Genomic DNA, 27,364 nt, shown 5'->3' with positions numbered 1-27,364 from the left:
TTGAGGATAAATACATTAATTTAGATTAAAGATTAAGAAGCGATTAAGAAGGAATTATTAAAGAGAATCGCTTGAATATATATAGTCATATATTTCCATAAGTTTTATCGGTATCTAAAAAGATATTTACATCAATACAATAAGTTTTATATTAAACTATTAGCTTGGTTCTTTCTTTGGACAATCCGACTTTACTCTCATACGATAACTCCATTACAATTTGGTAGCGATTTTTCTTTATTATTTTATTACTCTCTTCAATTTATTCAATTTTATTCTCATTATTTATTCATCAACAATGTCTGGCCCTAACACTACTTTCTCTGCTCCTAACGATTCTCGTTTTGCTAAAACTGAACTTGGTGCCAATTTCCGCTCCAACAAACCTGCTCCCTATGCTGGAATTGAGGGTTCCTATGGCTCTCTTGATCAACGTTATGTCGCGAGGCATTTCTTACAGCGCTTTGAGTCTTACATGCTTACCACCAACGTTGGTCCTGGTGACTGGCCTCGTTGTATCGTTAACTTCCTTCAAGGCGAGATCTTCCACTACGCTGAAGCTTGGCAGAAGAACGTTGAGAACTTTGGTAAAACTTGGGATCAGTATAAACGAGAGTTCCTTGCTCGTGAACATCCACCCAATTTCCGTCATCAAGTTGTTACCCAGCTTCGTCAGGCTGCTATGAAACGTCTTTCCGTCGAAGATTTTGATGCTTATGTTAAAATTTTTCGCACTTGCCGTGGTATTCTGGACCCTAGAGAAGATGATATCCTTGATTTGGGTTCTGAAGAAGCCGTTAATGAATTTGTCCAAGGTCTTCACCCTTCAATTTATCAAGAATGGTACACCACTTGCTTAATGGATCTTGGAGATAGAACTCACATTCGTGAACGTCTTGATATCACCATGGAGGTTTGCCGCAACCATACTAGATCTTTGATGGCGCGCGCTAACCCTACCAAACCTATTACGAGTGCTACTGATTTTGCCGCCCTCGCTAGTTTGGATTACTATCCTGATGCGAAGTCTGATATTGTTGCTCCTGGTATTATCCCGAATGTTGTCAAGAAATCTGCAAACCCCTATCAACAGGCTGCTTTCGCCGATGATCCTATGGATATTGATGCCATCAACGTCAGTCCTAATGGAAATCCCGCAGATACAAATACAACAATTTTTCGGACGTCAAAAGAAATTTTTCAAACAACAACTATTCTAATCGCAATTACTCTAATCGTGGATCCAACAACTTTAACCGCAACAGTGGACAACGTCAATCTCCTGGACGTTCAGCCCGTCCTACCCGCAACAACAAGAGTCCTGTTAACAGTAACATCAGATGTTATAATTGTGGCAAACTTGGTCACAAGATGGTTGACTGCCGCTCAAAAAACGGCCTCTACCACGCCTAGAGGACGTGCGTGGTTATGGCAATAGAAAGTTCTCAAACCCTAAGACTCAGGTCTTCACTTGGCCCACGGTGATGGAAGCCGAGGAAGGGGACGCTGGTATGGAAACAGTTAATCATGGAGACGGTTTTGATGAGAGAATGAGGTCAACAATTAATCACGAAGGCAATGTCAAGGCCTATGAAGAAGAGAGAGAAGTTATCGTGGTTCCAAGTAAAAATCTGCACTTGGATAAAGGAAGAGAGAGAGAAAAGAGAAGGCAGTTTGAGTTAAACACCGAGTCGTTAAATAAAGGTGTCCATGTCAAACAACCCGAGGTTGCTAAAGCTGAGCATGCAGTTCCAATAATCAAAGAAGCCTCCCGGGTGCCTGTGCAAACCCATAGCTCAGTTTGTTGAACTGTGACACGGGAAGTCATGATAATAATAGAAAATATTATCCAAGAAAAGTATATATTGAAATATATAAGATAAAACAGTTATATAAGAAGAAAGAAAAAGGAAAAGAAAAATTATAAAAGTTGGGGAAGAAACCTTCCTTAAATATCCAAGGGAAAGAAAAATTTGCAGTGGTGAAAATTTTTTCATTTAGGTTGTCCCAAAGTTGAGTGGGTTTGTATTACACTTCAACTTTGTAACAAATTAAGGAGGGTAACCACAGTCACATAAGGGCTTAAACCTCATGCGGCTGTAACTAAAATAAACATAGGTTATCAACCATAGTTTCCCACCCAAACTCACGTGCATTATCAACTGCACTAGTCTGCGACAACATTGCATGCTCAACATTTTGTTGCTAGTGAACTTTATCATGATGTTGTACTTGGTGTTCCTTTTATCAAAAATTTTTGGCAATTCATAGATTGGGAGTCTGATACTTTTAACAACATTGAGTCTATCACACCATCCGAGCTTTATGCTAACAAAGTTCAATTCGGTCGTCTTGCAAAATCTAAGGATAATTCCTTAGGTGTTTGTGTCATCAGAATGGAAAACGAACCTGGAGGGGAGGAAGGAGTATTACCAAAACAATTTTCGGAATTTAGTGATGTCGTAACAAACGACCCACCGGATAAACTACCACCACAAAAAGATATCTCACATCGAATTGATACCATTCCCACAGCAAAAATCCCAGCAAAGCCACCATATCGTCTTTCACAACAAGAGAATAAAATTCTTACAACAGAAATCGAAAAACTCATCAAAACTGAATTTATTCGCCCATCGTAATCACCCTACAGTGCTCCTGTTCTTTTTGTCAAAAAGAAAGATGGTTCCATGCGTATGTGTATCGACTACCGTATGCTCAAAAACATTACCATCAAGAACCGTTACCCATTACCCAACATTGTGTTGAACTGTGACACGGGAAGTCATGATAATAATAGAAAATATTATCCAAGAAAAGTATATATTGAAATATATAAGATAAAACAGTTGTATAAGAAGAAAGAAAAAGGAAAAGAAAAATTATAAAAGTTTGGGAAGAAACCTTCCTTAAATATCCAAGGGAAAGAAAAATTTGCAGTGGTGAAAATTTTTCATTTGGGTTTGTCCCAAAGTTGAGTGGGTTTGTATTACACTTCAACTTTGTAACAAATTAAGGAGGGTAACCACAGTCACATAAGGGCTTAAACCTAATGCGGCTAAAACTAAAATAAACATAGATTGTCAACCATAGTTTCCCACCCAAACTCACGTGCATTATCAACTGCACTAGTCTGCGACAACATTGCATGCTCAACACAGTTGGGTCTACCGGTATTAGTGATGAAGCTACCTGCGCGCCGCGTGAGAAGAGTCTCCGCCAGTATATCGATATTGAGGATAACAGTTCCTCCAGTGAAGAATCGTCCTTGTCGTCCGACGATTACAACAACATTGACAACAACATTGACAACAACATCGACAACAACATCGACAACAACATTGACAACAACAATAACAACAAAGATATGTCAATGCCCACTTTTGATCAAAACATTGAAGACGCTTCTGAAATTGATTTAGCCGAGCAGATGCGCAAACTAGATGTCCAAACCACACCAATCATGGGACATTCTACACCCCGCAATGAGCTTTCGTTTGATCATTCAGTAGGGATCGGCCGCCCTATGCGTCAAATCAACACTATCGAACCAATGGAAATTTTACAACGTATTCCAACAAATTTTCATAAACAACCTGTTCTTTCAGATCTCAACTCTGTTAGTCCACAACAAAACCCTGAAGATTACAATCTTGATTCCGTCAGCATGAGTGTTGACGATGAGCTGTCCACATCAGCTAAACCCCCTGAAGCTAATATTCTTGATGCTTCTATTACTCGTGACCCTAATGAGATGGATATAAGTATGAAGTCCACCACTCTGGACTCTGATGAGATGGAAATAAGTATCAACGCTATTCACATTAACACCACCGATGATTACATTGCAACAACACCTCCACACAACAACTTTACTGGTAAATCATTTATTGCTGCTACTCAAGAAGACATCAACACTAAAGATCCTTTAGTGCTCAACAAAATTATTTTGCCCGCTTATCTTCAATTCCCAGATCAACAAATTTTTACACCTGCCCTAGTGGATTCTGGCGCTCCCGCACTTTTTGTCAAACTGGAAACAATCCAAAAAGCCAATCTGGATCACCTCTGTCAACCTTGCATCAAGCAACGGTTAGCCAACACTGCAATTGGTCCTGAAACTTCACGTCTTACTCACAAAATTTTGCTTACTATTGTTATTGGTGACATTTCTGTTACTGATATGTTTTTTGTGTTGAACTGTGACACGGGAAGTCATGATAATAATAGAAAATATTATCCAAGAAAAGTATATATTGAAATATATAAGATAAAACAGTTATATAAGAAGAAAGAAAAAGGAAAAGAAAAATTATAAAAGTTGGGGAAGAAACCTTCCTTAAATATCCAAGGGAAAGAAAAATTTGCAGTGGTGAAAATTTTTCATTTGGGTTTGTCCCAAAGTTGAGTGGGTTTGTATTACACTTCAACTTTGTAACAAATTAAGGAGGGTAACCACAGTCACATAAGGGCTTAAACCTCATGCGGCTGTAACTAAAATAAACATAGGTTATCAACCATAGTTTCCCACCCAAACTCACGTGCATTATCAACTGCACTAGTCTGCGACAACATTGCATGCTCAACATTTTGTTGCTAGTGAACTTTATCATGATGTTGTACTTGGTGTTCCTTTTATCAAAAATTTTTGGCAATTCATAGATTGGGAGTCTGATACTTTTAACAACATTGAGTCTATCACACCATCCGAGCTTTATGCTAACAAAGTTCAATTCGGTCGTCTTGCAAAATCTAAGGATAATTCCTTAGGTGTTTGTGTCATCAGAATGGAAAACGAACCTGGAGGGGAGGAAGGAGTATTACCAAAACAATTTTCGGAATTTAGTGATGTCGTAACAAACGACCCACCGGATAAACTACCACCACAAAAAGATATCTCACATCGAATTGATACCATTCCCACAGCAAAAATCCCAGCAAAGCCACCATATCGTCTTTCACAACAAGAGAATAAAATTCTTACAACAGAAATCGAAAAACTCATCAAAACTGAATTTATTCGCCCATCGTAATCACCCTACAGTGCTCCTGTTCTTTTTGTCAAAAAGAAAGATGGTTCCATGCGTATGTGTATCGACTACCGTATGCTCAAAAACATTACCATCAAGAACCGTTACCCATTACCCAACATTGTGTTGAACTGTGACACGGGAAGTCATGATAATAATAGAAAATATTATCCAAGAAAAGTATATATTGAAATATATAAGATAAAACAGTTGTATAAGAAGAAAGAAAAAGGAAAAGAAAAATTATAAAAGTTTGGGAAGAAACCTTCCTTAAATATCCAAGGGAAAGAAAAATTTGCAGTGGTGAAAATTTTTCATTTGGGTTTGTCCCAAAGTTGAGTGGGTTTGTATTACACTTCAACTTTGTAACAAATTAAGGAGGGTAACCACAGTCACATAAGGGCTTAAACCTAATGCGGCTAAAACTAAAATAAACATAGATTGTCAACCATAGTTTCCCACCCAAACTCACGTGCATTATCAACTGCACTAGTCTGCGACAACATTGCATGCTCAACACATTGATGACATTCTCAATCAACTACATGGTGCAAAGTTTTTCAGCAAACTTGATCTTCGCTCTGGTTATCATCAAATTCGTGTTTTTGATGACCACATTCATAAGACCGCTTTTTCAACAAACAATGGTCATTGGGAATTTTTAGTCATGCCTTTTGGACTAACCAATGCTCCTGCTACTTTTCAGAATTACATGAACGACATTTTTCGTCCTTATCTCAACCAATTTGTCGTCGTTTACCTGGACGATATTCTCATTTATTCTGAGTCTAATGAAGAACATGAGAAACATGTCAGAATTGTCCTAGAACTACTTCGATCTAATCAATTAGTTGCTAGTTTAAAGAAGTGTGCTTTCTTTCGTGAATCACTTGAGTTTCTTGGTTTCCAAGTATCTACTAAAGGTATCTTGCCTACGGATTGTTGAGCATGCAATGTTGTCGCAGACTAGTGCAGTTGATAATGCACGTGAGTTTGGGTGGGAAACTATGGTTGATAACCTATGTTTATTTTAGTTTTAGCCGCATTAGGTTTAAGCCCTTATGTGACTGTGGTTACCCTCCTTAATTTGTTACAAAGTTGAAGTGTAATACAAACCCACTCAACTTTGGGACAAACTGTTGGAATATATGTCATGGTACTATCGTGTATTTCAACATTATCCCATAATATTTTTTTTCCCAATTACACTCTTTACATTGTTACATTATTCACTAGCAACTACTAGCCCATTACCATTGGAGTTACAATAATTGTTACAATCAAGACTCCCTATTGCTAAAGAAAATTTTCAAGATGCTCTTTTAAATTTTCTTCATTACAGAAACCTTTCTTGTTTTCTTTCTCTTCTTTTTCTCGCTACTCTAAATTTACGCAAAACTGTTTTTTATTAAATACTCTTTCAGCTTTCAGCTTATCAATCGTATTTACTTATTAACTCTTGCTTTTAGGTATGATAGCGAACTTTTATTATTTTATTATTTTATTATTTTATTATTTTATTATTTTATTATTTTATTATTTTATTATTTTTATCATTTTATATAATTCTTATATATACTCTAAATTTACGCAAAACTGTTTTTTATTAAATACTCTTTCAGCTTTCAGCTTATCAATCGTATTTACTTATTAACTCTTGCTTTTAGTCTTCTCCGCTATGTCTAATCACGGAAACACTACAGGAGTCAATGAAGGACCCTCATCCTTCGAGTCAGCCAGCACTGGAAGTTCTGTTGCCCACTCAACATCTGAGACCCATTCAAAGAACAACGCCAGCTCTTATGAGACATTCGCCGATCTCCCTGTTCATCGTCAAATTGATCTCGCTGACCGTTCTGGATTTACCGTTAGACAATTAACCATTGCCAACATACCAGTTTGTTCCGAAGGATGTGAAGCTGAATTAAAAGTCTTAGCATGTTGGAATATATGTCATGGTACTATCGTGTATTTCAACATTATCCCATAATATTTTTTTTCCCAATTACACTCTTTACATTGTTACATTATTCACTAGCAACTACTAGCCCATTACCATTGGAGTTACAATAATTGTTACAATCAAGACTCCCTATTGCTAAAGAAAATTTTTCAAGATGCTCTTTTAAATTTTCTTCATTACAGAAACCTTTCTTGTTTTCTTTCTCTTCTTTTTCTCGCTACTCTAAATTTACGCAAAACTGTTTTTATTAAATACTCTTTCAGCTTTCAGCTTATCAATCGTATTTACTTATTAACTCTTGCTTTTAGGTATGATAGCGAACTTTTATTATTTTATTATTTTATTATTTTTATCATTTTATATAATTCTTATATATACTCTAAATTTACGCAAAACTGTTTTTATTAAATACTCTTTCAGCTTTCAGCTTATCAATCGTATTTACTTATTAACTCTTGCTTTTAGTCTTCTCCGCTATGTCTAATCACGGAAACACTACAGGAGTCAATGAAGGACCCTCATCCTTCGAGTCAGCCAGCACTGGAAGTTCTGTTGCCCACTCAACATCTGAGACCCATTCAAAGAACAACGCCAGCTCTTATGAGACATTCGCCGATCTCCCTGTTCATCGTCAAATTGATCTCGCTGACCGTTCTGGATTTACCGTTAGACAATTAACCATTGCCAACGTGCCAGTTTGTTCCGAAGGATGTGAAGCTGAATTAAAAGTCTTAGCAGACTTGACAGCTTACATTAGAAACTCAAACTTCAAAGCTAGTCCTCCCCCATCTCAAAAGGTTATGAGCTCCTTTGACGCTTCTCAAGCGCCAAATTTCAAACAATTTCTCTACAAAAGTGAATTGGATTTTTGGATATACGGTCTTATTGGGCAAATTAACAGCTGCGGCTGGAGTTTTTGGAACAACTATATCTATAAGCCAATTGTTGGCCATACTGCCCTTCAGCTTGGTTACGGTATCAGGTTTGAGAGGGCCCTTGATGAACTACTCAAGGCTTACATTTTAAAAACCACGCCTGCAGCTAACCTGGCTGCAGCTGAACAGGCCCGGTGGGACACGTCGCCCGAGTTTCTAAAAACTCCACCTATGGATTCGGCGTCTGTGCGGGAAGAAGCCATGGGGGTCCTATTTGAACCAGGAAAAAGAATGGCCCGTATAGATCCCGAAATCCTAGAGCCCGCCGACCTGGGGCGAGTGCTCTCATTTTACCAACGTCTTAATCATATTGGTTTGCGCATATCCCCAAGCCCTGAGCTTAACATTGTATTTGCGATGACGCAAGCTATCTCAGTAGGAGTTCCAGGTCCTAGTTATTTCTCCGGGCTCACCAGCAGTGAAATTGAAACCAAAATACAAGCTACTGTTACTGAAGCTTCCAAGTGGGCCTCTGTAGTGGAGCAATATTTCTTTAACAACCCGGATGGCACCTTTCACCGTGACCTTATCTTAGCAGTACTGAATAACAACAAGGTTTCAGCAGCTGCTCGCGAAGATCCTCAGAGTCATCTCTGGGGGATTACCAAGTTTGTCGACATTTTCAAGTCAAGATCTGGAGGATGGAGCCCCTGTGATTCAGTTGAAATCCCAGCGCTAGTTGAAGCAACTTCAGCAGCCTTCGTAAAAGGTCGAAGAATTATTGACGGTTCAACAAAAGTGGTGCCAAAGCAGGAACCCAAGCAAGAACCCAAGCAGGAATCCAAGCAGGAAACCTCGAAGAAAGCTGGCCACTCTGATACCAAGCAAGGAAAAGGGAAGCAGTGGTCCAAGGGGTCCGGTAGCAACAAGAGGCGCAACAATGAAGACAAGCAAGCTAGAAAGTCGAACTCTGATGGTCAAAACAGAGTTGCTGCCTTGAAAGCTACCGAATATCTTGAGGTGGCTCGCGACGATGTTGAAACTCTTTGCTCTGTTGCTCGGGCCATCCAAGACGTATTTGATAATGACGGCGGAAGCAGTGATTATTCGCCAGTTGCTTTTCTTCCACCTGCCAACCAAATCGCCTCTGTGGGTGAAACAAATCTTCCAAATGTTCTTGATTCTGGAAATGCTACTGGTCATCTTATCTCAGACAACAGTTACTTTGTGTCGTATGAGAAATACAGCAGCCCCAAAACTATCAGCTCCTATGGTGGTTCCGACATCGTGTTAGAAGGGGAAGGTAAAATTGCTGTTGTATTAAAAGGTGACGGTGGCACCAATATTTGCCATATTGCTGACGCACTTTATTTTCCTGCTGGGTCTAGCAATTTGTTTTCTGATTCTGTCTGGCGCACGCACGATGTTTCTTTTCATACGGTCCCAAGTGGGGACTGTCTGGCCTATTTTGGTGAGGAAAGGTTGGTAGGGTTGGTGGTGCCAGAGATGCCAAGTCTCACATTTGTGCCAACATTGTTCCGGTAAAGTTTACTAGGAATATCGTACCTCCAACTGGCTCCTTCAAGTTCTCAGGAAATTCAATTGACTGGGATCAGATTTGCAGACAAGGACCAGAAGCTATGAGGAAGGTTGATAAATCAGCTCTCGCTGTTGGAAAGGGACTTCCTGTCCTTTCACCGTCTCTCAAATTTATTGCAAAGGAGGCCGTGTTGAATTCGCAGGCACTTGACTGTCATGTTCGGTTTGCTCATTGCTCTTTGACTTCGGTGAAGCATTTAGCCAAGCTTGCTGATCCTCCCTTTGAGGTGACCAAGCGTGACGAAGAGTTGATCAAGGACTGTGTCATATGTGGCACGTCAAGAAGCATTAAGCGGTTCACTTCTCCGGATAAGCATATAGCTTCTGAATCCACGGCTCCGTTAGCCCAGATTCATGCTGATCTCGTCGGTCCCATAGGTCCTGCCTCTTCAAGGGCCAGGTACATGCTGAATATCATTGATGCATTTTCTGGTTACATCTATGCTTTTGCTCTGGAATCTAAGGATGAAGCTCCTGGGAAACTTATCCAGTTCTTTAAGCAGTTTGTGCCCAAAGCTGCTCGCCGTGCTGCTGACGGCAAGGCCACCAAGCTTATTACTGACAATGGTGGTGAATTTATCTCTGGCACACTTGGAAAATTTTTGGCAGATTGGGGCGTCATTCATATTTTAACTGCTCCTGATGAACACCAACAAAATGGAAAAATTGAGCGTGCCCACCGCACACTTCGTGAGATATCTACTAGAGCCTTGATGCAGTCGACACTCTGGGCCAATATCTACTGGGACTCTGCCTGGCTCTACGCTGTGCAGGTATATAATTTCTCCATAGTTAATAAAGCCGGTATATCACCTTATGAAGCCTTTACGGGCAGAAAACCACCTATAGCACTAGTGCACACATTTGGCTGCCTAGTTTTTGTCATTAAATCTGAGTCTCAGAAACTCAAAGGGACCCTTCAGCCTCGGGGCGAGCCTGCTCTGTATTTGGGTCCCGACCCGTTAAATCCTAAGAATTTTCTATGCATTACGAGGAACAAGCGCATTCGGCGCTGTGTACACGGCAACTTTCGTGACCATGTCTTGCCTGGCGTTAAATTTTTTGGCGAAAAGCCAATTTACGAGGGTGACATTCTCATTGACTACAGTGAGGTTGGAAATCGTGACCCTGACTACAGTGACTCCTCCACTGATGAATCAGAAAGTGAAGATGAATCTGACTCTGACGACTACTCTCCCACTTCACTCTCTGGTGGTGGTGGTGGTTTTTGGGATGGGGGAGGACTAGCTTTGAAGTTTGAGTTTCTAATGTAAGCTGTCAAGTCTGCTAAGACTTTTAATTCAGCTTCACATCCTTCGGAACAAACTGGTATGTTGGCAATGGTTAATTGTCTAACGGTAAATCCAGAACGGTCAGCGAGATCAATTTGACGATGAACAGGGAGATCGGCGAATGTCTCATAAGAGCTGGCGTTGTTCTTTGAATGGGTCTCAGATGTTGAGTGGGCAACAGAACTTCCAGTGCTGGCTGACTCGAAGGATGAGGGTCCTTCATTGACTCCTGTAGTGTTTCCGTGATTAGACATAGCGGAGAAGACTAAAAGCAAGAGTTAATAAGTAAATACGATTGATAAGCTGAAAGCTGAAAGAGTATTTAATAAAAACAGTTTTGCGTAAATTTAGAGTATATATAAGAATTATATAAATGATAAAAATAATAAAATAATAAAATAATAAAAGTTCGCTATCATACCTAAAAGCAAGAGTTAATAAGTAAATACGATTGATAAGCTGAAAGCTGAAAGAGTATTTAATAAAAACAGTTTTGCGTAAATTTAGAGTAGCGAGAAAAAGAAGAGAAAGAAAACAAGAAAGGTTTCTGTAATGAAGAAAATTTAAAAGAGCATCTTGAAAATTTTCTTTAGCAATAGGGAGTCTTGATTGTAACAATTATTGTAACTCCAATGGTAATGGGCTAGTAGTTGCTAGTGAATAATGTAACAATGTAGAGAGTGTAATTGGGAAAAAAAAATATTATGGGATAATGTTGAAATACACGATAGTACCATGACATATATTCCAACAGCCCCCCTGCAACAATAGCCCGTTATCAAGATTCAATCTCTTGATCTTTGCGTCGTCGAGTCTTCAAAAAATGACTGCGGTGTAACGATGGAGGTATTATTTGACGAGACGAGCACTGCATCAAGTCCATTTCCCCCCTCAACTTGAGGACGGGTACTCATACCCAGAAGATTCCTCAAATATAAAAACTGCGGCTTAGCCAGAGCTTTGGTAAAAATGTCTGCCACATTATCTGCTGAAGCAACAGCTTCAAGACGGGTATCGCCGGCTTTGACATGGTCTCTGGTGCGCATGTACTTGGTATCAATATGTTTAGTCCGCTCGTGATGTTTGCTGTCCTTCATGAGATCCAGGACACCTTTGTTGTCCTCCATGATGACAGTCGTTGGTTGAGATTCACCAAGTTCTTCCAAAAGATCTCGGAAGTAAACTGCCTCACACGTGGCAGAAAAAGCGGCAATCAGCTCAGCCTCGGTTGTGGAAGTTGCTGTCAGCTTCTGTTTGGCCGACTTCCAAGAGAAGGTTGAAGGACCGTGAGAGAATGCAAAGCCTGAGATAGACTTCCTGTCAGGATCGTTTGCCCAATCGGCATCTGACCAGCCTCTCAGAAGCCGCGGAGAGGCCCCTGGTACATTTTTGTGATAGACAATTGCCAGGTCCTTGGTGCCTTTGAGGTAGCTCAGAACATGATAAGCTCTATCCATATGAATGGCTCTAGGGTCACTCGAATACTGAGCAAGCTTGCCTGTAGCATAGGCAATGTCTGGACGAGCCGTCTGAGCAGCAAACTGTAGCTTGCCAAGAATGCTGCGATATAGCGATTGGTTAGCTGGACGAGCATCGAGGCCCCTGGGAAAATCAAGGCCATGTTTCTTGGGCAACGGTATCGACTTAGCTGTTTGATCACCCAATTTGAAAACCTCAATCATGTCAGCAATATAGTGTTCCAGATCCAGAGATATCGTCCTGTCGGAGTCTTGGACTCTGATTCCCAAGAATTTGTTAACACCACCTTCATCTTTGATGGCAAAGTAACCAGATAGGCCCTTGAAAAACCGCTCGAATTCTCCCGGTACGTTTGACGCCGTTAAGATGTCGTCAACATAAAGACCTATAATACTGAAGTCTTTGCCATTAATCTTGTAAAAGAGACAGGGTTCTTTCTTGGCAGCTTTGTAACCTAGAGCTTCCAACTTGTCAACAAGCTTTTGTTCCAACACAGAGGGGCTTGCTTCAGTCCATATAAGCTTTTATTCAGCTTCCAGACCATGCCAGGAGGGGTATTATGGTCAATTCCTGTTGGTGGCTTGACATAGATGTCTTCTTCTAGATCTCCATTCAAGAAAGCATTTTTAACATCGACGTGGTGCATTTCGCAGTTCTTCGCCGCACTCTCAGGGCGAAAATGAGACGAACAGTGCTGAATCTCATTACCGGTGCAAAGGTGTCAACATAGTCAACACCAAACTTTTTGACGAAACCCCTGAACAACAAGACGAGCCTTGTACTTGTCAATTGAACCATCCGTGTTGAGTTTCTTCTTCAGCACCCATTTGGTGCCAAGTGCTTTGCGACCCGCCGGGAGGGGCACAACTTGGTATACATGATTGCCATCAATGGCAGCAAATTCCGAATAGGCCGCATCGAACCAGAAGCGCTTATCTTCTCTGTTGTTGGCTTCCGCAAGTGACCGTGGGTCCCTTTTTAGCTTCTTGCCAGGGTCGAGCAGCGCCACTCCCACATTCGGAAATCGAATGAAGGCAGGACGGTCCTTAAGATCTGCCCAATCTCTGTCGCTGATAAGAGCTCTAACATTCTCCACATCAGGAGCCGTAAAGCAGAGACCTGGTTTGCTAGATTCTAACACTTTGATGTCATTCCTCAAAATTGGAAGCTTAATGTTAATAGCGTTGAGTGTGTCAAGTCTTCCAGACGCCATGCGGGCTTTCACAGTTGGTTCTTCAGAGTTCGAGTAGATGCAGCCAATGCCAATGACATCGTCGACAGCCCCGGCAGACGGATCTCCTGATGGGCTTGCCGATTCATCAACAAAAATAATTTCATCATCAGCAGGCGAAGAAACAAAAGTTTCATGTAAGAAGTCAATGCCGTCAGCTAAGTGTTCTGATGAGCCCTGAGAGTCAGAATTGTAGGGTGCTGCAATTGAGATTTCATCGCTTGTAGCCTCAACATCAGCTTCGGTTGTGGAGGCGGGAGAGTGGGACTGCGAGTCAGTGCTAACGACTGAGTCCTCATCTACTGATGCTGACGTAGCAGGGACATTGTGTGTTGCCGAGTGAGTGTGAGAAAGAAAGGGAACTGCATCGGGAGTGGGGTTGAATCTAAGATCCGGTGTACCCTGGAGGTGGCCGTGTGGGGCTCTCAGTGTTGAACCCTCACGAGCTGGCAGACCATGCAGCAGTGACCTAGATTCCGAGTCCAAAGCTGACTCAGAGTTCGAGAGTTTCAGTTTGTCACTGTGCCGGTCGGAAGAGCGAGAGCCCCAAAGTAAGCCCGATGCTGTAGTGGTTGGGCTTGTAGAGCGATTTCTTTTTCGCAGATTTCTTAAAGCTCCTAAGTCGATTCTTGAGATGGCCTCAGCTGCACTGCGTAAGATATTGCGTTGTGCTATCGACAGCATGCGATTCGATGACGAGGGAGGAGTGGTTTGGTGATCACGACGAGAAGAAGAACTTTCTAATGTGGGAGACGTCACAGCAGAGGAGGTTGGTGATGTAACTTTTGAGATGGGGGAGGACTAGCTTTGAAGTTTGAGTTTCTAATGTAAGCTGTCAAGTCTGCTAAGACTTTTAATTCAGCTTCACATCCTTCGGAACAAACTGGTATGTTGGCAATGGTTAATTGTCTAACGGTAAATCCAGAACGGTCAGCGAGATCAATTTGACGATGAACAGGGAGATCGGCGAATGTCTCATAAGAGCTGGCGTTGTTCTTTGAATGGGTCTCAGATGTTGAGTGGGCAACAGAACTTCCAGTGCTGGCTGACTCGAAGGATGAGGGTCCTTCATTGACTCCTGTAGTGTTTCCGTGATTAGACATAGCGGAGAAGACTAAAAGCAAGAGTTAATAAGTAAATACGATTGATAAGCTGAAAGCTGAAGGAGTATTTAATAAAAACAGTTTTGCGTAAATTTAGAGTATATATAAGAATTATATAAATGATAAAAATAATAAAATAATAAAATAATAAAAGTTCGCTATCATACCTAAAAGCAAGAGTTAATAAGTAAATACGATTGATAAGCTGAAAGCTGAAGGAGTATTTAATAAAAACAGTTTTGCGTAAATTTAGAGTAGCGAGAAAAAGAAGAGAAAGAAAACAAGAAAGGTTTCTGTAATGAAGAAAATTTAAAAGAGCATCTTGAAAAATTTTCTTTAGCAATAGGGAGTCTTGATTGTAACAATTATTGTAACTCCAATGGTAATGGGCTAGTAGTTGCTAGTGAATAATGTAACAATGTAAAGAGTGTAATTGGGAAAAAAAAATATTATGGGATAATGTTGAAATACACGATAGTACCATGACATATATTCCAACAAGCGCCGAATGCGCTTGTTCCTCGTAATGCATAGAAAATTCTTAGGATTTAACGGGTCGGGACCCAAATACAGAGCAGGCTCGCCCCGAGGCTGAAGGGTCCCTTTGAGTTTCTGAGACTCAGATTTAATGACAAAAACTAGGCAGCCAAATGTGTGCACTAGTGCTATAGGTGGTTTTCTGCCCGTAAAGGCTTCATAAGGTGAGATACCGGCTTTATTAACTATGGAGAAATTATATACCTGCACAGCGTAGAGCCAGGCAGAGTCCCAGTAGATATTGGCCCAGAGTGTCGACTGCATCAAGGCTCTAGTAGATATCTCACGCAGTGTGCGGTGGGCACGCTCAATTTTCCCATTTTGTTGGTGTTCATCAGGAGCAGTTAAAATATGAATGACGCCCCAGTCTGCTAAAAATTTTCCAAGTGTCCCAGAGATAAATTCACCACCATTGTCAGTAATAAGCTTGGTGGCCTTGCCGTCAACAGCACGGCGAGCAGCTTTGGGCACAAACTGCTTAAAGAACTGGATAAGTTTCCCAGGAGCTTCATCCTTAGATTCCAGAGCAAAAGCATAGATGTAACCAGAAAATGCATCAATGATATTCAGCATGTACCTGGCCCCTGAAGAGGCAGGACCTATGGGACCGACGAGATCAGCATGAATCTGGGCTAACGGAGCCGTGGATTCAGAAGCTATATGCTTATCCGGAGAAGTGAACCGCTTAATGCTTCTTGACGTGCCACATATGACACAGTCCTTGATCAATTCTTCGTCACGCTTGGTCACCTCAAAGGGAGGATCAGCAAGCTTGGCTAAATGTTTCACCGAAGTCAAAGAGCAATGAGCAAAACGAACATGACAGTCAAGTGCCTGCGAATTCAACACGGCCTCCTTTGCAATAAATTTGAGAGACGGTGAAAGGACAGGAAGTCCCTTTCCAACAGCGAGAGCTGATTTATCAACCTTCCTCATAGCTTCTGGTCCTTGTCTGAAAATCTGATCCCAGTCAATTGAATTTCCTGAGAACTTGAAAGATCCAGTTGGAGGTACGATATTCCTAGTAAACTTTACCGGAACAATGTTGGCACAAATGTGAGACTTGGCATCTCTGGCACCGCCAACCCTACCAACCTTTTCCTCACCAAAATAGGCCAGACAATCCCCACTTGGGACCGTATGAAAAGAAACATCGTGCGTGCGCCAGACAGAATCAGAAAACAAATTGCTAGACCCAGCAGGAAAATAAAGTGCGTCAGCAATATGGCAAATATTGGTGCCACCGTCACCTTTTAATACAACAGCAATTTTACCTTCCCCTTCTAACACGATGTCGGAACCACCATAGGAGCTGATAGTTTTGGGGCTGCTGTATTTCTCATACGACACAAAGTAGCTGTTGTCTGAGATAAGGTGACCAGTAGCATTTCCAGAATCGAGAACATTTGGAAGATTTGTTTCACCCACAGAGGCGATTTGGTTGGCAGGTGGAAGAAAAGCAACTGGCGAATAATCACTGCTTCCGCCGTCATTATCAAATATGTCTTGGATAGCCCGAGCAACAGAGCAAAGAGTTTCAACATCGTCGCGAGCTGTTGGAATATATGTCATGGTACTATCGTGTATTTCAACATTATCCCATAATATTTTTTTTTCCCAATTACACTCTCTACATTGTTACATTATTCACTAGCAACTACTAGCCCATTACCATTGGAGTTACAATAATTGTTACAATCAAGACTCCCTATTGCTAAAGAAAATTTTCAAGATGCTCTTTTAAATTTTCTTCATTACAGAAACCTTTCTTGTTTTCTTTCTCTTCTTTTTCTCGCTACTCTAAATTTACGCAAAACTGTTTTTATTAAATACTCTTTCAGCTTTCAGCTTATCAATCGTATTTACTTATTAACTCTTGCTTTTAGTCTTCTCCGCTATGTCTAATCACGGAAACACTACAGGAGTCAATGAAGGACCCTCATCCTTCGAGTCAGCCAGCACTGGAAGTTCTGTTGCCCACTCAACATCTGAGACCCATTCAAAGAACAACGCCAGCTCTTATGAGACATTCGCCGATCTCCCTGTTCATCGTCAAATTGATCTCGCTGACCGTTCTGGATTTACCGTTAGACAATTAACCATTGCCAACATACCAGTTTGTTCCGAAGGATGTGAAGCTGAATTAAAAGTCTTAGCAGACTTGACAGCTTACATTAGAAACTCAAACTTCAAAGCTAGTCCTCCCCCATCTCAAAAGCAGTTCCCTTTCTTTCTCACACTCACTCGGCAACACACAATGTCCCTACTACTTCAACATCAGTGGATGAAGACTCAGTCGTTAGCACTGACTCGCCGTCCCACTCTCCCGCCTCCACACCCGAAATTGAAGTTGAGGCTACAAGCGATGAAATCTTAACCGCAGCACCCTACAATTCTGACTCCCAGGGCTCATCAGAACACTTAGCTGACGGCATTGATTTCTTACATGAAACTTTTGTTTCTTCGCCTGCTGATGATGAAATTATTTTTGTTGATGAATCGGCAAGCCCATCAGGAGATCCGTCTGCCGGGGCTGCCGACGATGTCATTGGCATTGGCTGCATCTACTCGAACTCTGAAGAACCAACTGTGAAAGCCCGCATGGCGTCTGGGAGACTTGACACACTCAACGCTATTAACATTAAGCTTCCAATTTTGAGAAATGACATCAAAGTGTCAGAATCTAGCAAACCAGGTCTCTACTTTACGGCTCCTGATGTGGAGAATGTTAGAGCTCTTATCAGCAACAGAGATTGGGCCGATCTTAAGGATCGCCCTGCCTTCATTCGATTTCCGAATGTGGGAGTGGCGCTGCTCGACCCTGGCAAGAAGCTAAAAAGGGACCCACGGTCACTTGAGGAAGCCAACAACAGAGAAGATAAGCGCTTCTGGTTTGATGCGGCCTATTCGGAATTTGCTGCCATTGATGGAAATCATGTCTACCAAGTTGTGCCCCTCCCGGCGGGTCGCAAAGCCCTTGGCACCAAATGGGTGCTGAAGAAGAAACTCAACACGGATGGTTCAATTGACAAGTACAAGGCTCGTCTTGTTGTTCAGGGGTTTCGTCAGAAGTTTGGTGTTGACTATGTTGACACCTTTGCGCCAGTGATGAGATTCAGCACTGTTCGTCTCATTTTCGCCCTAAGTGCGGCGAAGAACTGCGAGATGCACCACGTCGATGTTAAAATGCTTTCTTGAATGGAGATCTAGAAGAAGACATCTATGTCAAGCCACCAACAGGAATTGACCATAATACCCCTCCTGGCATGGTCTGGAAGCTGAATAAAAGCTTATATGGACTGAAGCAAGCCCCTCTGTGTTGGAACAAGAAGCTTGTTGACAAGTTGGAAGCACTAGGTTACAAAGCTGCCAAGAAAGAACCCTGTCTCTTTTACAAGATTAATGGCAAAGACTTCAGTATTATAGGTCTTTATGTTGACGACATCTTAACGGCGTCAAATGTACCGGGAGAATTCGAGCGTTTTTCAAGGGCCTATCTGGTTACTTTGCCATCAAAGATGAAGGTGGTGTTAACAAATTCTTGGGAATCAGAGTCCAAGACTCCGACAGGACAATATCTCTGGATCTGGAACATTATATTGCTGACATGATTGAGGTTTTCAAATTGAGTAATCAAACAGCTAAGTCGATACCGTTGCCCAAGAAACATGGCCTTGATTTCCCACAGGGCCTCGATGCTCGTCCAGCTAACCAATCGCTGTATCGCAGCATTCTTGGCAAGCTACAGTTTGCTGCACAGACGGCCCGTCCGGACATTGCCTACGCTACAGGCAAGCTTGCTCAGTATGCGAGTGACCCTAGAGCTATTCATATGGATAGAGCATATCATGTTCTGAGCTACCTCAAAGGCACCAAGGACCTGGCAATTGTCTATCACAAAAATGTACCAGGGGCCTCTCCGCGGCTTCTGAGAGGCTGGTCAGATGCCGATTGGGCAAACGATCCCGACAGGAAGTCTATCTCAGGCTTTGCATTCTCTCACGGTCCTTCAACCTTCTCTTGGAAGTCGGCCAAACAGAAGTTGACAGCAACTTCCACAACTGAGGCTGAGCTGATTGCCGCTTTCTCTGCCACGTGTGAGGCAGTTTACTTCCGAGATCTTTTGGAAGAACTTGGTGAATCTCAACCAACGACTGTCATCATGGAGGACAACAAAGGTGTCCTGGATCTCATAAAGGACAGCAAACATCACGAGCGGACTAAACATATTGATACCAAGTACATGCGCACCAGAGACCATGTCAAAGCCGGCGATACCCGTCTTGAAGCTGTTGCTTCAGCAGATAATGTGGCAGACATTTTTACCAAAGCTCTGGCTAAGCCGCAGTTTTTATATTTGAGGAATCTTCTGGGTATGAGTACCCGTCCTCAAGTTGAGGGGGGAAATGGACTTGATGCAGTGCTCGTCTCGTCAAATAATACCTCCATCGTTACGCCGCAGTCATTTTCGAAGACTCGACGACGCAAAGATCAAGAGATTGAATCTTGATAACGGGCTGTTGTTGCAGGGGGGCTGTTGGAATATATGTCATGGTACTATCGTGTATTTCAACATTATCCCATAATATTTTTTTTTTCCAATTACACTCTTTACATTGTTACATTATTCACTAGCAACTACTAGCCCATTACCATTGGAGTTACAATAATTGTTACAATCAAGACTCCCTATTGCTAAAGAAAATTTTTCAAGATGCTCTTTTAAATTTTCTTCATTACAGAAACCTTTCTTGTTTTCTTTCTCTTCTTTTCTCGCTTCTCTAAATTTACGCAAAACTGTTTTATTAAATACTCCTTCAGCTTTCAGCTTATCAATCGTATTTACTTATTAACTCTTGCTTTTAGGTATGATAGCGAACTTTTATTATTTTATTATTTTATTATTTTTATCATTTATATAATTCTTATATATACTCTAAATTTACGCAAAACTGTTTTTATTAAATACTCCTTCAGCTTTCAGCTTATCAATCGTATTTACTTATTAACTCTTGCTTTTAGTCTTCTCCGCTATGTCTAATCACGGAAACACTACAGGAGTCAATGAAGGACCCTCATCCTTCGAGTCAGCCAGCACTGGAAGTTCTGTTGCCCACTCAACATCTGAGACCCATTCAAAGAACAACGCCAGCTCTTATGAGACATTCGCCGATCTCCCTGTTCATCGTCAAATTGATCTCGCTGACCGTTCTGGATTTACCGTTAGACAATTAACCATTGCCAACATACCAGTTTGTTCCGAAGGATGTGAAGCTGAATTAAAAGTCTTAGCAGACTTGACAGCTTACATTAGAAACTCAAACTTCAAAGCTAGTCCTCCCCCATCCCAAAACTAAAGGATCTTTAGTGTTGATGTCTTCTTGAGTAGCAGCAATAAATGATTTACCAGTAAAGTTGTTGTGTGGAGGTGTTGTTGCAATGTAATCATCGGTGGTGTTAATGTGAATAGCGTTGATACTTATTTCCATCTCATCAGAGTCCAGAGTGGTGGACTTCATACTTATATCCATCTCATTAGGGTCACGAGTAATAGAAGCATCAAGAATATTAGCTTCAGGGGGTTTAGCTGATGTGGACAGCTCATCGTCAACACTCATGCTGACGGAATCAAGATTGTAATCTTCAGGGTTTTGTTGTGGACTAACAGAGTTGAGATCTGAAAGAACAGGTTGTTTATGAAAATTTGTTGGAATACGTTGTAAAATTTCCATTGGTTCGATAGTGTTGATTTGACGCATAGGGCGGCCGATCCCTACTGAATGATCAAACGAAAGCTCATTGCGGGGTGTAGAATGTCCCATGATTGGTGTGGTTTGGACATCTAGTTTGCGCATCTGCTCGGCTAAATCAATTTCAGAAGCGTCTTCAATGTTTTGATCAAAAGTGGGCATTGACATATCTTTGTTGTTATTGTTGTTGTCAATGTTGTTGTCGATGTTGTTGTCGATGTTGTTGTCAATGTTGTTGTCAATGTTGTTGTAATCGTCGGACGACAAGGACGATTCTTCACTGGAGGAACTGTTATCCTCAATATCGATATACTGGCGGAGACTCTTCTCACGCGGCGCGCAGGTAGCTTCATCACTAATACCGGTAGACCCAACTGAGCTATGGGTTTGCACAGGCACCCGGGAGGCTTCTTTGATTATTGGAACTGCATGCTCAGCTTTAGCAACCTCGGGTTGTTTGACATGGACACCTTTATTTAACGACTCGGTGTTTAACTCAAACTGCCTTCTCTTTTCTCTCTCTCTTCCTTTATCCAAGTGCAGATTTTTACTTGGAACCACGATAACTTCTCTCTCTTCTTCATAGGCCTTGACATTGCCTTCGTGATTAATTGTTGACCTCATTCTCTCATCAAAACCGTCTCCATGATTAACTGTTTCCATACCAGCGTCCCCTTCCTCGGCTTCCATCACCGTGGGCCAAGTGAAGACCTGAGTCTTAGGGTTTGAGAACTTTCTATTGCCATAACCACGCACGTCCTCTAGGCGTGGTAGAGGCCGTTTTTTGAGCGGCAGTCAACCATCTTGTGACCAAGTTTGCCACAATTATAACATCTGATGTTACTGTTAACAGGACTCTTGTTGTTGCGGGTAGGACGGGCTGAACGTCCAGGAGATTGACGTTGTCCACTGTTGCGGTTAAAGTTGTTGGATCCACGATTAGAGTAATTGCGATTAGAATAGTTGTTGTTTGAAAAATTTCTTTTGACGTCCGAAAAATTGTTGTATTTGTATCTGCGGGGATTTCCATTAGGACTGACGTTGATGGCATCAATATCCATAGGATCATCGGCGAAAGCAGCCTGTTGATAGGGGTTTGCAGATTTCTTGACAACATTCGGGATAATACCAGGAGCAACAATATCAGACTTCGCATCAGGATAGTAATCCAAACTAGCGAGGGCGGCAAAATCAGTAGCACTCGTAATAGGTTTGGTAGGGTTAGCGCGCGCCATCAAAGATCTAGTATGGTTGCGGCAAACCTCCATGGTGATATCAAGACGTTCACGAATGTGAGTTCTATCTCCAAGATCCATTAAGCAAGTGGTGTACCATTCTTGATAAATTGAAGGGTGAAGACCTTGGACAAATTCATTAACGGCTTCTTCAGAACCCAAATCAAGGATATCATCTTCTCTAGGGTCCAGAATACCACGGCAAGTGCGAAAAATTTTAACATAAGCATCAAAATCTTCGACGGAAAGACGTTTCATAGCAGCCTGACGAAGCTGGGTAACAACTTGATGACGGAAATTGGGTGGATGTTCACGAGCAAGGAACTCTCGTTTATACTGATCCCAAGTTTTACCAAAGTTCTCAACGTTCTTCTGCCAAGCTTCAGCGTAGTGGAAGATCTCGCCTTGAAGGAAGTTAACGATACAACGAGGCCAGTCACCAGGACCAACGTTGGTGGTAAGCATGTAAGACTCAAAGCGCTGTAAGAAATGCCTCGCGACATAACGTTGATCAAGAGAGCCATAGGAACCCTCAATTCCAGCATAGGGAGCAGGTTTGTTGGAGCGGAAATTGGCACCAAGTTCAGTTTTAGCAAAACGAGAATCGTTAGGAGCAGAGAAAGTAGTGTTAGGGCCAGACATTGTTGATGAATAAATAATGAGAATAAAATTGAATAAATTGAAGAGAGTAATAAAATAATAAAGAAAAATCGCTACCAAATTGTAATGGAGTTATCGTATGAGAGTAAAGTCGGATTGTCCAAAGAAAGAACCAAGCTAATAGTTTAATATAAAACTTATTGTATTGATGTAAATATCTTTTTAGATACCGATAAAACTTATGGAAATATATGACTATATATATTCAAGCGATTCTCTTTAATAATTCCTTCTTAATCGCTTCTTAATCTTTAATCTAAATTAATGTATTTATCCTCAAATATTTATCGATAATTATTATCTCGATCGATTGCATATTTGTTCTTTAAAGTGTTTATAGTTATTTATCTCGATCGCTTGATTGCTTGTTTCTTTTATCCGGTTGATCGCTTGTATGTTAGTTTATCCGGTCGATCGATCGCATGTTGATCTTTTACAAACAGTAACTATTGTGACAATTTGGCCGAGTTGGTCTAAGGCGTCCGACTCAAGTGTTAACTTCACTGAAAACGGTGTTTTCGGATCTCGTTAGAGGCGTGGGTTCAAATCCCACAGTTGTCATTATTTTTTTTTGTTTTTTTCAAATTTCATTCACCATATTAATCTATTATTGACTAGAAGTTTTTGGCCCATTTCAATTTTTTTTGCAATAATTTTACAAAGAGGGGAGCTGTTGGAATATATGGAATGGTATCATCACGTATTTCTTTTTGTTGGAATATATCCTATGGTACTATGGGCTATTTCAGCATTATCTCATAATAATCTTTTTCCATTACAATCTTTACATTGTTACATTATTTACTAGCAACTACGAGCTCTTCTTGATTACAAAGGTAATAATTGTGTCAATTAAGATTTTCTACTGCTAAAGAAAATTTGCCTCGATGCTCCTTTAAATTTTCTTCGTTACTGAAACCTTTCTTCCTCCTTTTTTCTCGCTTCTCTAAATTTAAGCTAAACTGTTTTTATTAAATAATCTCTCAGCTTTCAGCTTATCAATCGTATTTATTCATTAACTTTGGTTTTTTAACGTATTGTTAGTCTTTCCCTCACTATGTCAACCTATGGAAACACTGATGGTGTCTATGAAGGAGCCTAGTCAGTCAGCACTAAGAGTTTGGTCGCTAGTACAACTCCCTATATTGTGGTGATTTTTTTAGCGGTAGAAATTCTTAATTGATACAATTATTACCTTTGTAATCAAAAAAAAAAGCTCGTAGTTGCTAGTAAATAATGTAACAATGTAAAGAGTTTAATGGAAAAATATTATTACGAGATAATGTTGAAATTGCCCATAGTATCATGGAATATAACATATCACCACTCAACATTCTCGTTTGTCTGGTAGCTTATAAAATTGAACAGAAAGTAATTAAAGAGTTGACCGCCCAGGTCCTTAAATCAAATTACAATTCAACAATTGTTAGTACTGAGATTTAGATATTGGGTATTTCTGGACTTGACCTGTTGATAGAGAAAAGTAAAACATACAGAAGTGTTTCAAAAATTTAAAAAAAATTAAAAGGGCCGAGCAGGGAATTGAACCCTGGACCACTCGCAATTTAAACCCAAAGCGAGTATCATACTACTAGACCACACGGCCTCTTATTAATTCTGTAATGGAGTTATCGTATAAGAGTAAAGTCGGATTGTCCAAAGAAAAAACCAAGCTAATAGTTTAATATACAAGGGAAAAAGGGCTGGATGGTGTAAAGGGTAACACGTTCGCTCGATAGCGGAAGATACTGGGTTCGATTCCCAGAATACCCCCTTTTCCTGAGGATGTGTACGGGAGTATACACCTAGACTGAAAACCATAGGCTACCCTGGTTACAGGAATGCCGACTCTTCCGTACAGTCTAAATAGCCTGCAGGTGATTGCGGGCCGTATCTCTGACGGAAGAGATTAAGAAATACATGGGCGTCCGTGAAGATAAGTGGAAATGGGTTGGGAAGGTTTTGGGACCGACAGACTGGTTCTCCCTGTTCCTCGTAAGCTGGCATCAGGGCCCATCTTCCGGGCTACCGGAGACGCACAGAACAGAAACCACCTGTACTAAAAAGGTACAAATGAAAACCGGCAAGTCACATAGTCAGACAATAAAAGGATAGCGCAGATGCTGATGTTATATAGTTCTATAACCCTTGAATAAAAACAAACAAACAAACAAACAATTTAATATACAAGTATTAATGGTCATTTGTTAACATTGATTGAGAAATCTCCAATTGCAAAGCTAACCACGCTTTACATATTGGCGAAAGATGATAGAGACTACATGATTAAAAAGGATGAAAAACGAAAATGCAAGAGGGTTAAACCTCTTACACTGAAACAACAACAGAATCAGACGATTGGAATTTTGAAGAAACAAGCAATGGAAGAATGGCAAGAAATGTATTGGAACAGCAGTAAGGATCTGTGGTATCATAATATCACAGTGGAGTCGAAATGTACTGATAATCTTTCCAAAATGGTCACGGGAGTGATCATGAAGAAAGATAGTCGAAGGATCTTGAGTAATATTACTCAATTTCGCACAGGCCATGGCAACTTTGGCGCATGGTTTAAAAAGTTTGGAATTGAAAAGGATAGTTACAACTGCAAATGTGGAGAGCTGGAAACAGTTCATCACATTTTAGTTGAGTGTCCTTTGCTTGAAGAGGAAAGAAAAGGACTGAAACGGATATCTCCAGAGATGGACATGTCGACTCTCTTAAACAGTTTAACTGGCTTACAAGAGATTGTAAGCTTTATCTCTGCTTGGAGGGATTAAGAAATACAATTACAGCGTTGATGAAGACAAGTGGAGATAGGTTGGGAAGGTTTGGTTATTTTAACCCCCTGTTCCACGTAAGCTGGCATCAGGACTTATTTTCGGGCTGTTGGAGATGCAATGTTGAAGGCAAAATTAAAAGTTTATTATTAAAATGAAAAAATATATAGTATGGACAAGAAGGATAGCGCAGATGCTGATGTTATATAATTCTATAACCCTTGAATAAAAACAAACAAACATAATATACAAGTACTTTAACAACTATGGGCCCATTAAACATAAAGATTGGATCCCAATCTTTACAGAAACTGAAAAAGAAAAAAATAAATGCAGAGCAATTACTTACATTAGGTCTAACTCTGACTTACGAGCATTAACTACTAAAATTGAAAAGTTTACCAATCGAGATATGGTTACCATTTTGGTTAAAGACATTACTATTGTCAATGTCTATAATCAACCGAAACCATCCAAGAAATACCCTGAGCCACCGGTTTTTGAGTTTCTCAAACGGGAGATCAAGGAACAATACTCAAAGATTGTCATTGCAGGTGATTATAACTTACATCACAAGGAATGGGAGTCAAGGGCAGGTCCGAATACGGAAGCAGATGAAGTTGTTGAGTGGCTACATGAAAATGATATGATGTTAATTACTCCAAGAAATCAAAAAACATACAACAATAGAACCAATATTGATTTCATTTAGTGGAGTGGATGAAAATACACTAAGTGATAACTCAATTGTGGAGTGGGACATCTCTATGTCTCAGAGTAAAAAACGGGGATGAAGTTTTTACTTCGGTGAAGAGATTAAATATTAAGAATGCAGATTGGGAAAAGTTTGACAAGGAGCTTTCCTCTGCCATTAAAGATTTTGATGTGAATAACAAAGCTCTAAAATCAACTGACCAAATTGATGACCAAGCTAAAGTTCTCGAAGAGGCTGTGAAAAGAGTAATGGCAAAGTCTATGGAGGAAATTAAGGTGATGAGAAAGTCCAAGAGCTATAGGAATGAAAAATTGAGGGAAAAGGTGGAACAACTGTAAAACACCAAGCCCGTTAAATGCATTCTTCTTTGGCTTTTAAACTCAAGAAAAAGATTGATGAAGCAAAAAAAGAAAAAGACTTTTGACAACTGTATACGCAAAGCTAGTACTGATCAATGAAACAAATATTTGTCTAGTTTAGAAGGAAATGACATTTAAAAGATTTTAAAGTACATTAATCCAAAAAGCAGATACCATTATATTGCAAATAGAAAAGAAGACGGAAATCTTACTACAACAGATGATAAGAAAGACATGAAATATGAAAGGCTCTTGATCATTTTTGAAAAGAGGGGGAACTAGCTTTCCAGTTAGATTAGAGGATTGAAGTAGGCATCCCTTGAATAACTTTCCATTCAACTTCACTTTTCAAGATAGACGAGGATGTTAGCAACAGAAAATTATCTAATGTCAAATCCAAGTTGAACTGAAAGCAGCAATTTGTGTTCCAAAAGAAAGTCATTGAAAGTGAAATAGTTAAACTTGTTTTGCTTCTTGAGGTTTCTGAGGTTCTCAAGTATTGAGTGAGCTATAAAACCTCCAGTGCTGGCTGACTTGAAGGATGAAGGACCTTTTTGAACTTCAGCAGTGTCTCCATAGTTTGAAATAGTGATGAAAATAGTAACAACAGGCCAAAAGCAAATTTCTATAAATAAATAAACACGATAGATGATCTGAAAGTCGAAAAAATATTTAATAAAACAGATTGGCATAAATTTGAGTAGCGAGAAAAAGAAGAGAAAGAAAGAAGAAAAGTTTTAGTACTAGAGAAATTTT

The 27,364-nt window shown here is 40.5% G+C and overlaps 8 protein-coding genes across 8 annotated transcripts; 5 read left to right on the top strand and 3 right to left on the bottom strand.

Annotated features, from left to right (window-relative positions):
- Positions 1-298: 298 nt before the first annotated feature.
- Positions 299-2,642, top strand: SAPINGB_P004275 (uncharacterized protein; the record flags this gene model as incomplete). Its single annotated transcript, XM_031998990.1, has 2 exons — positions 299-1,418; positions 2,272-2,642. The coding sequence occupies 2 exons, from the start codon at positions 299-301 to the stop codon at positions 2,640-2,642; spliced, it is 1,491 nt and encodes a 496-aa protein (XP_031854881.1).
- Positions 2,643-2,682: 40 nt separating this feature from the next.
- Positions 2,683-5,033, top strand: SAPINGB_P004274 (uncharacterized protein; the record flags this gene model as incomplete). The annotated part of the gene is made up of 3 exons (XM_031998989.1): positions 2,683-2,694; positions 3,080-4,214; positions 4,663-5,033. The coding sequence occupies 3 exons, from the start codon at positions 2,683-2,685 to the stop codon at positions 5,031-5,033; spliced, it is 1,518 nt and encodes a 505-aa protein (XP_031854880.1).
- Positions 5,034-5,073: 40 nt separating this feature from the next.
- On the top strand, positions 5,074-10,741 carry SAPINGB_P004273 (uncharacterized protein; the record flags this gene model as incomplete). Its single annotated transcript, XM_031998988.1, has 5 exons — positions 5,074-5,085; positions 5,524-5,953; positions 6,698-6,931; positions 7,459-9,349; positions 9,424-10,741. The coding sequence occupies 5 exons, from the start codon at positions 5,074-5,076 to the stop codon at positions 10,739-10,741; spliced, it is 3,885 nt and encodes a 1,294-aa protein (XP_031854879.1).
- An 803-nt stretch (positions 10,742-11,544) lies between these two features.
- On the bottom strand, positions 11,545-16,681 carry SAPINGB_P004272 (uncharacterized protein; the record flags this gene model as incomplete). The annotated part of the gene is made up of 4 exons (XM_031998987.1): positions 11,545-12,759; positions 12,981-14,270; positions 14,354-14,583; positions 15,136-16,681. The coding sequence occupies 4 exons, from the start codon at positions 16,679-16,681 to the stop codon at positions 11,545-11,547; spliced, it is 4,281 nt and encodes a 1,426-aa protein (XP_031854878.1).
- Positions 16,682-17,006: 325 nt separating this feature from the next.
- SAPINGB_P004271 (uncharacterized protein) lies at positions 17,007-19,619 on the top strand (the record flags this gene model as incomplete). The annotated part of the gene is made up of 4 exons (XM_031998986.1): positions 17,007-17,225; positions 17,309-18,254; positions 18,320-18,543; positions 18,600-19,619. The coding sequence occupies 4 exons, from the start codon at positions 17,007-17,009 to the stop codon at positions 19,617-19,619; spliced, it is 2,409 nt and encodes an 802-aa protein (XP_031854877.1).
- An 808-nt stretch (positions 19,620-20,427) lies between these two features.
- Positions 20,428-21,549, bottom strand: SAPINGB_P004270 (uncharacterized protein; the record flags this gene model as incomplete). Its single annotated transcript, XM_031998985.1, has 1 exon — positions 20,428-21,549. One exon carries the CDS (start codon positions 21,547-21,549, stop codon positions 20,428-20,430), a length of 1,122 nt encoding a protein of 373 aa, XP_031854876.1.
- A 71-nt stretch (positions 21,550-21,620) lies between these two features.
- Positions 21,621-22,736, bottom strand: SAPINGB_P004269 (uncharacterized protein; the record flags this gene model as incomplete). The annotated part of the gene is made up of 1 exon (XM_031998984.1): positions 21,621-22,736. One exon carries the CDS (start codon positions 22,734-22,736, stop codon positions 21,621-21,623), a length of 1,116 nt encoding a protein of 371 aa, XP_031854875.1.
- A 1,938-nt stretch (positions 22,737-24,674) lies between these two features.
- On the top strand, positions 24,675-26,587 carry SAPINGB_P004268 (uncharacterized protein; the record flags this gene model as incomplete). Its single annotated transcript, XM_031998983.1, has 4 exons — positions 24,675-24,749; positions 24,995-25,504; positions 25,932-26,130; positions 26,370-26,587. The coding sequence occupies 4 exons, from the start codon at positions 24,675-24,677 to the stop codon at positions 26,585-26,587; spliced, it is 1,002 nt and encodes a 333-aa protein (XP_031854874.1).
- Positions 26,588-27,364: the final 777 nt, after the last annotated feature.

Source organism: Magnusiomyces paraingens (assembly GCF_902498895.1).
Source record: "Magnusiomyces paraingens strain CBS 517.90 genome assembly, contig: contig3, whole genome shotgun sequence".
Taxonomy (NCBI): Eukaryota; Fungi; Ascomycota; class Dipodascomycetes; order Dipodascales; family Dipodascaceae; genus Magnusiomyces; species Magnusiomyces paraingens.
Note: the sequence above shows the minus strand (reverse complement) of the source record. Positions and strands in the feature narration are given on the sequence as shown.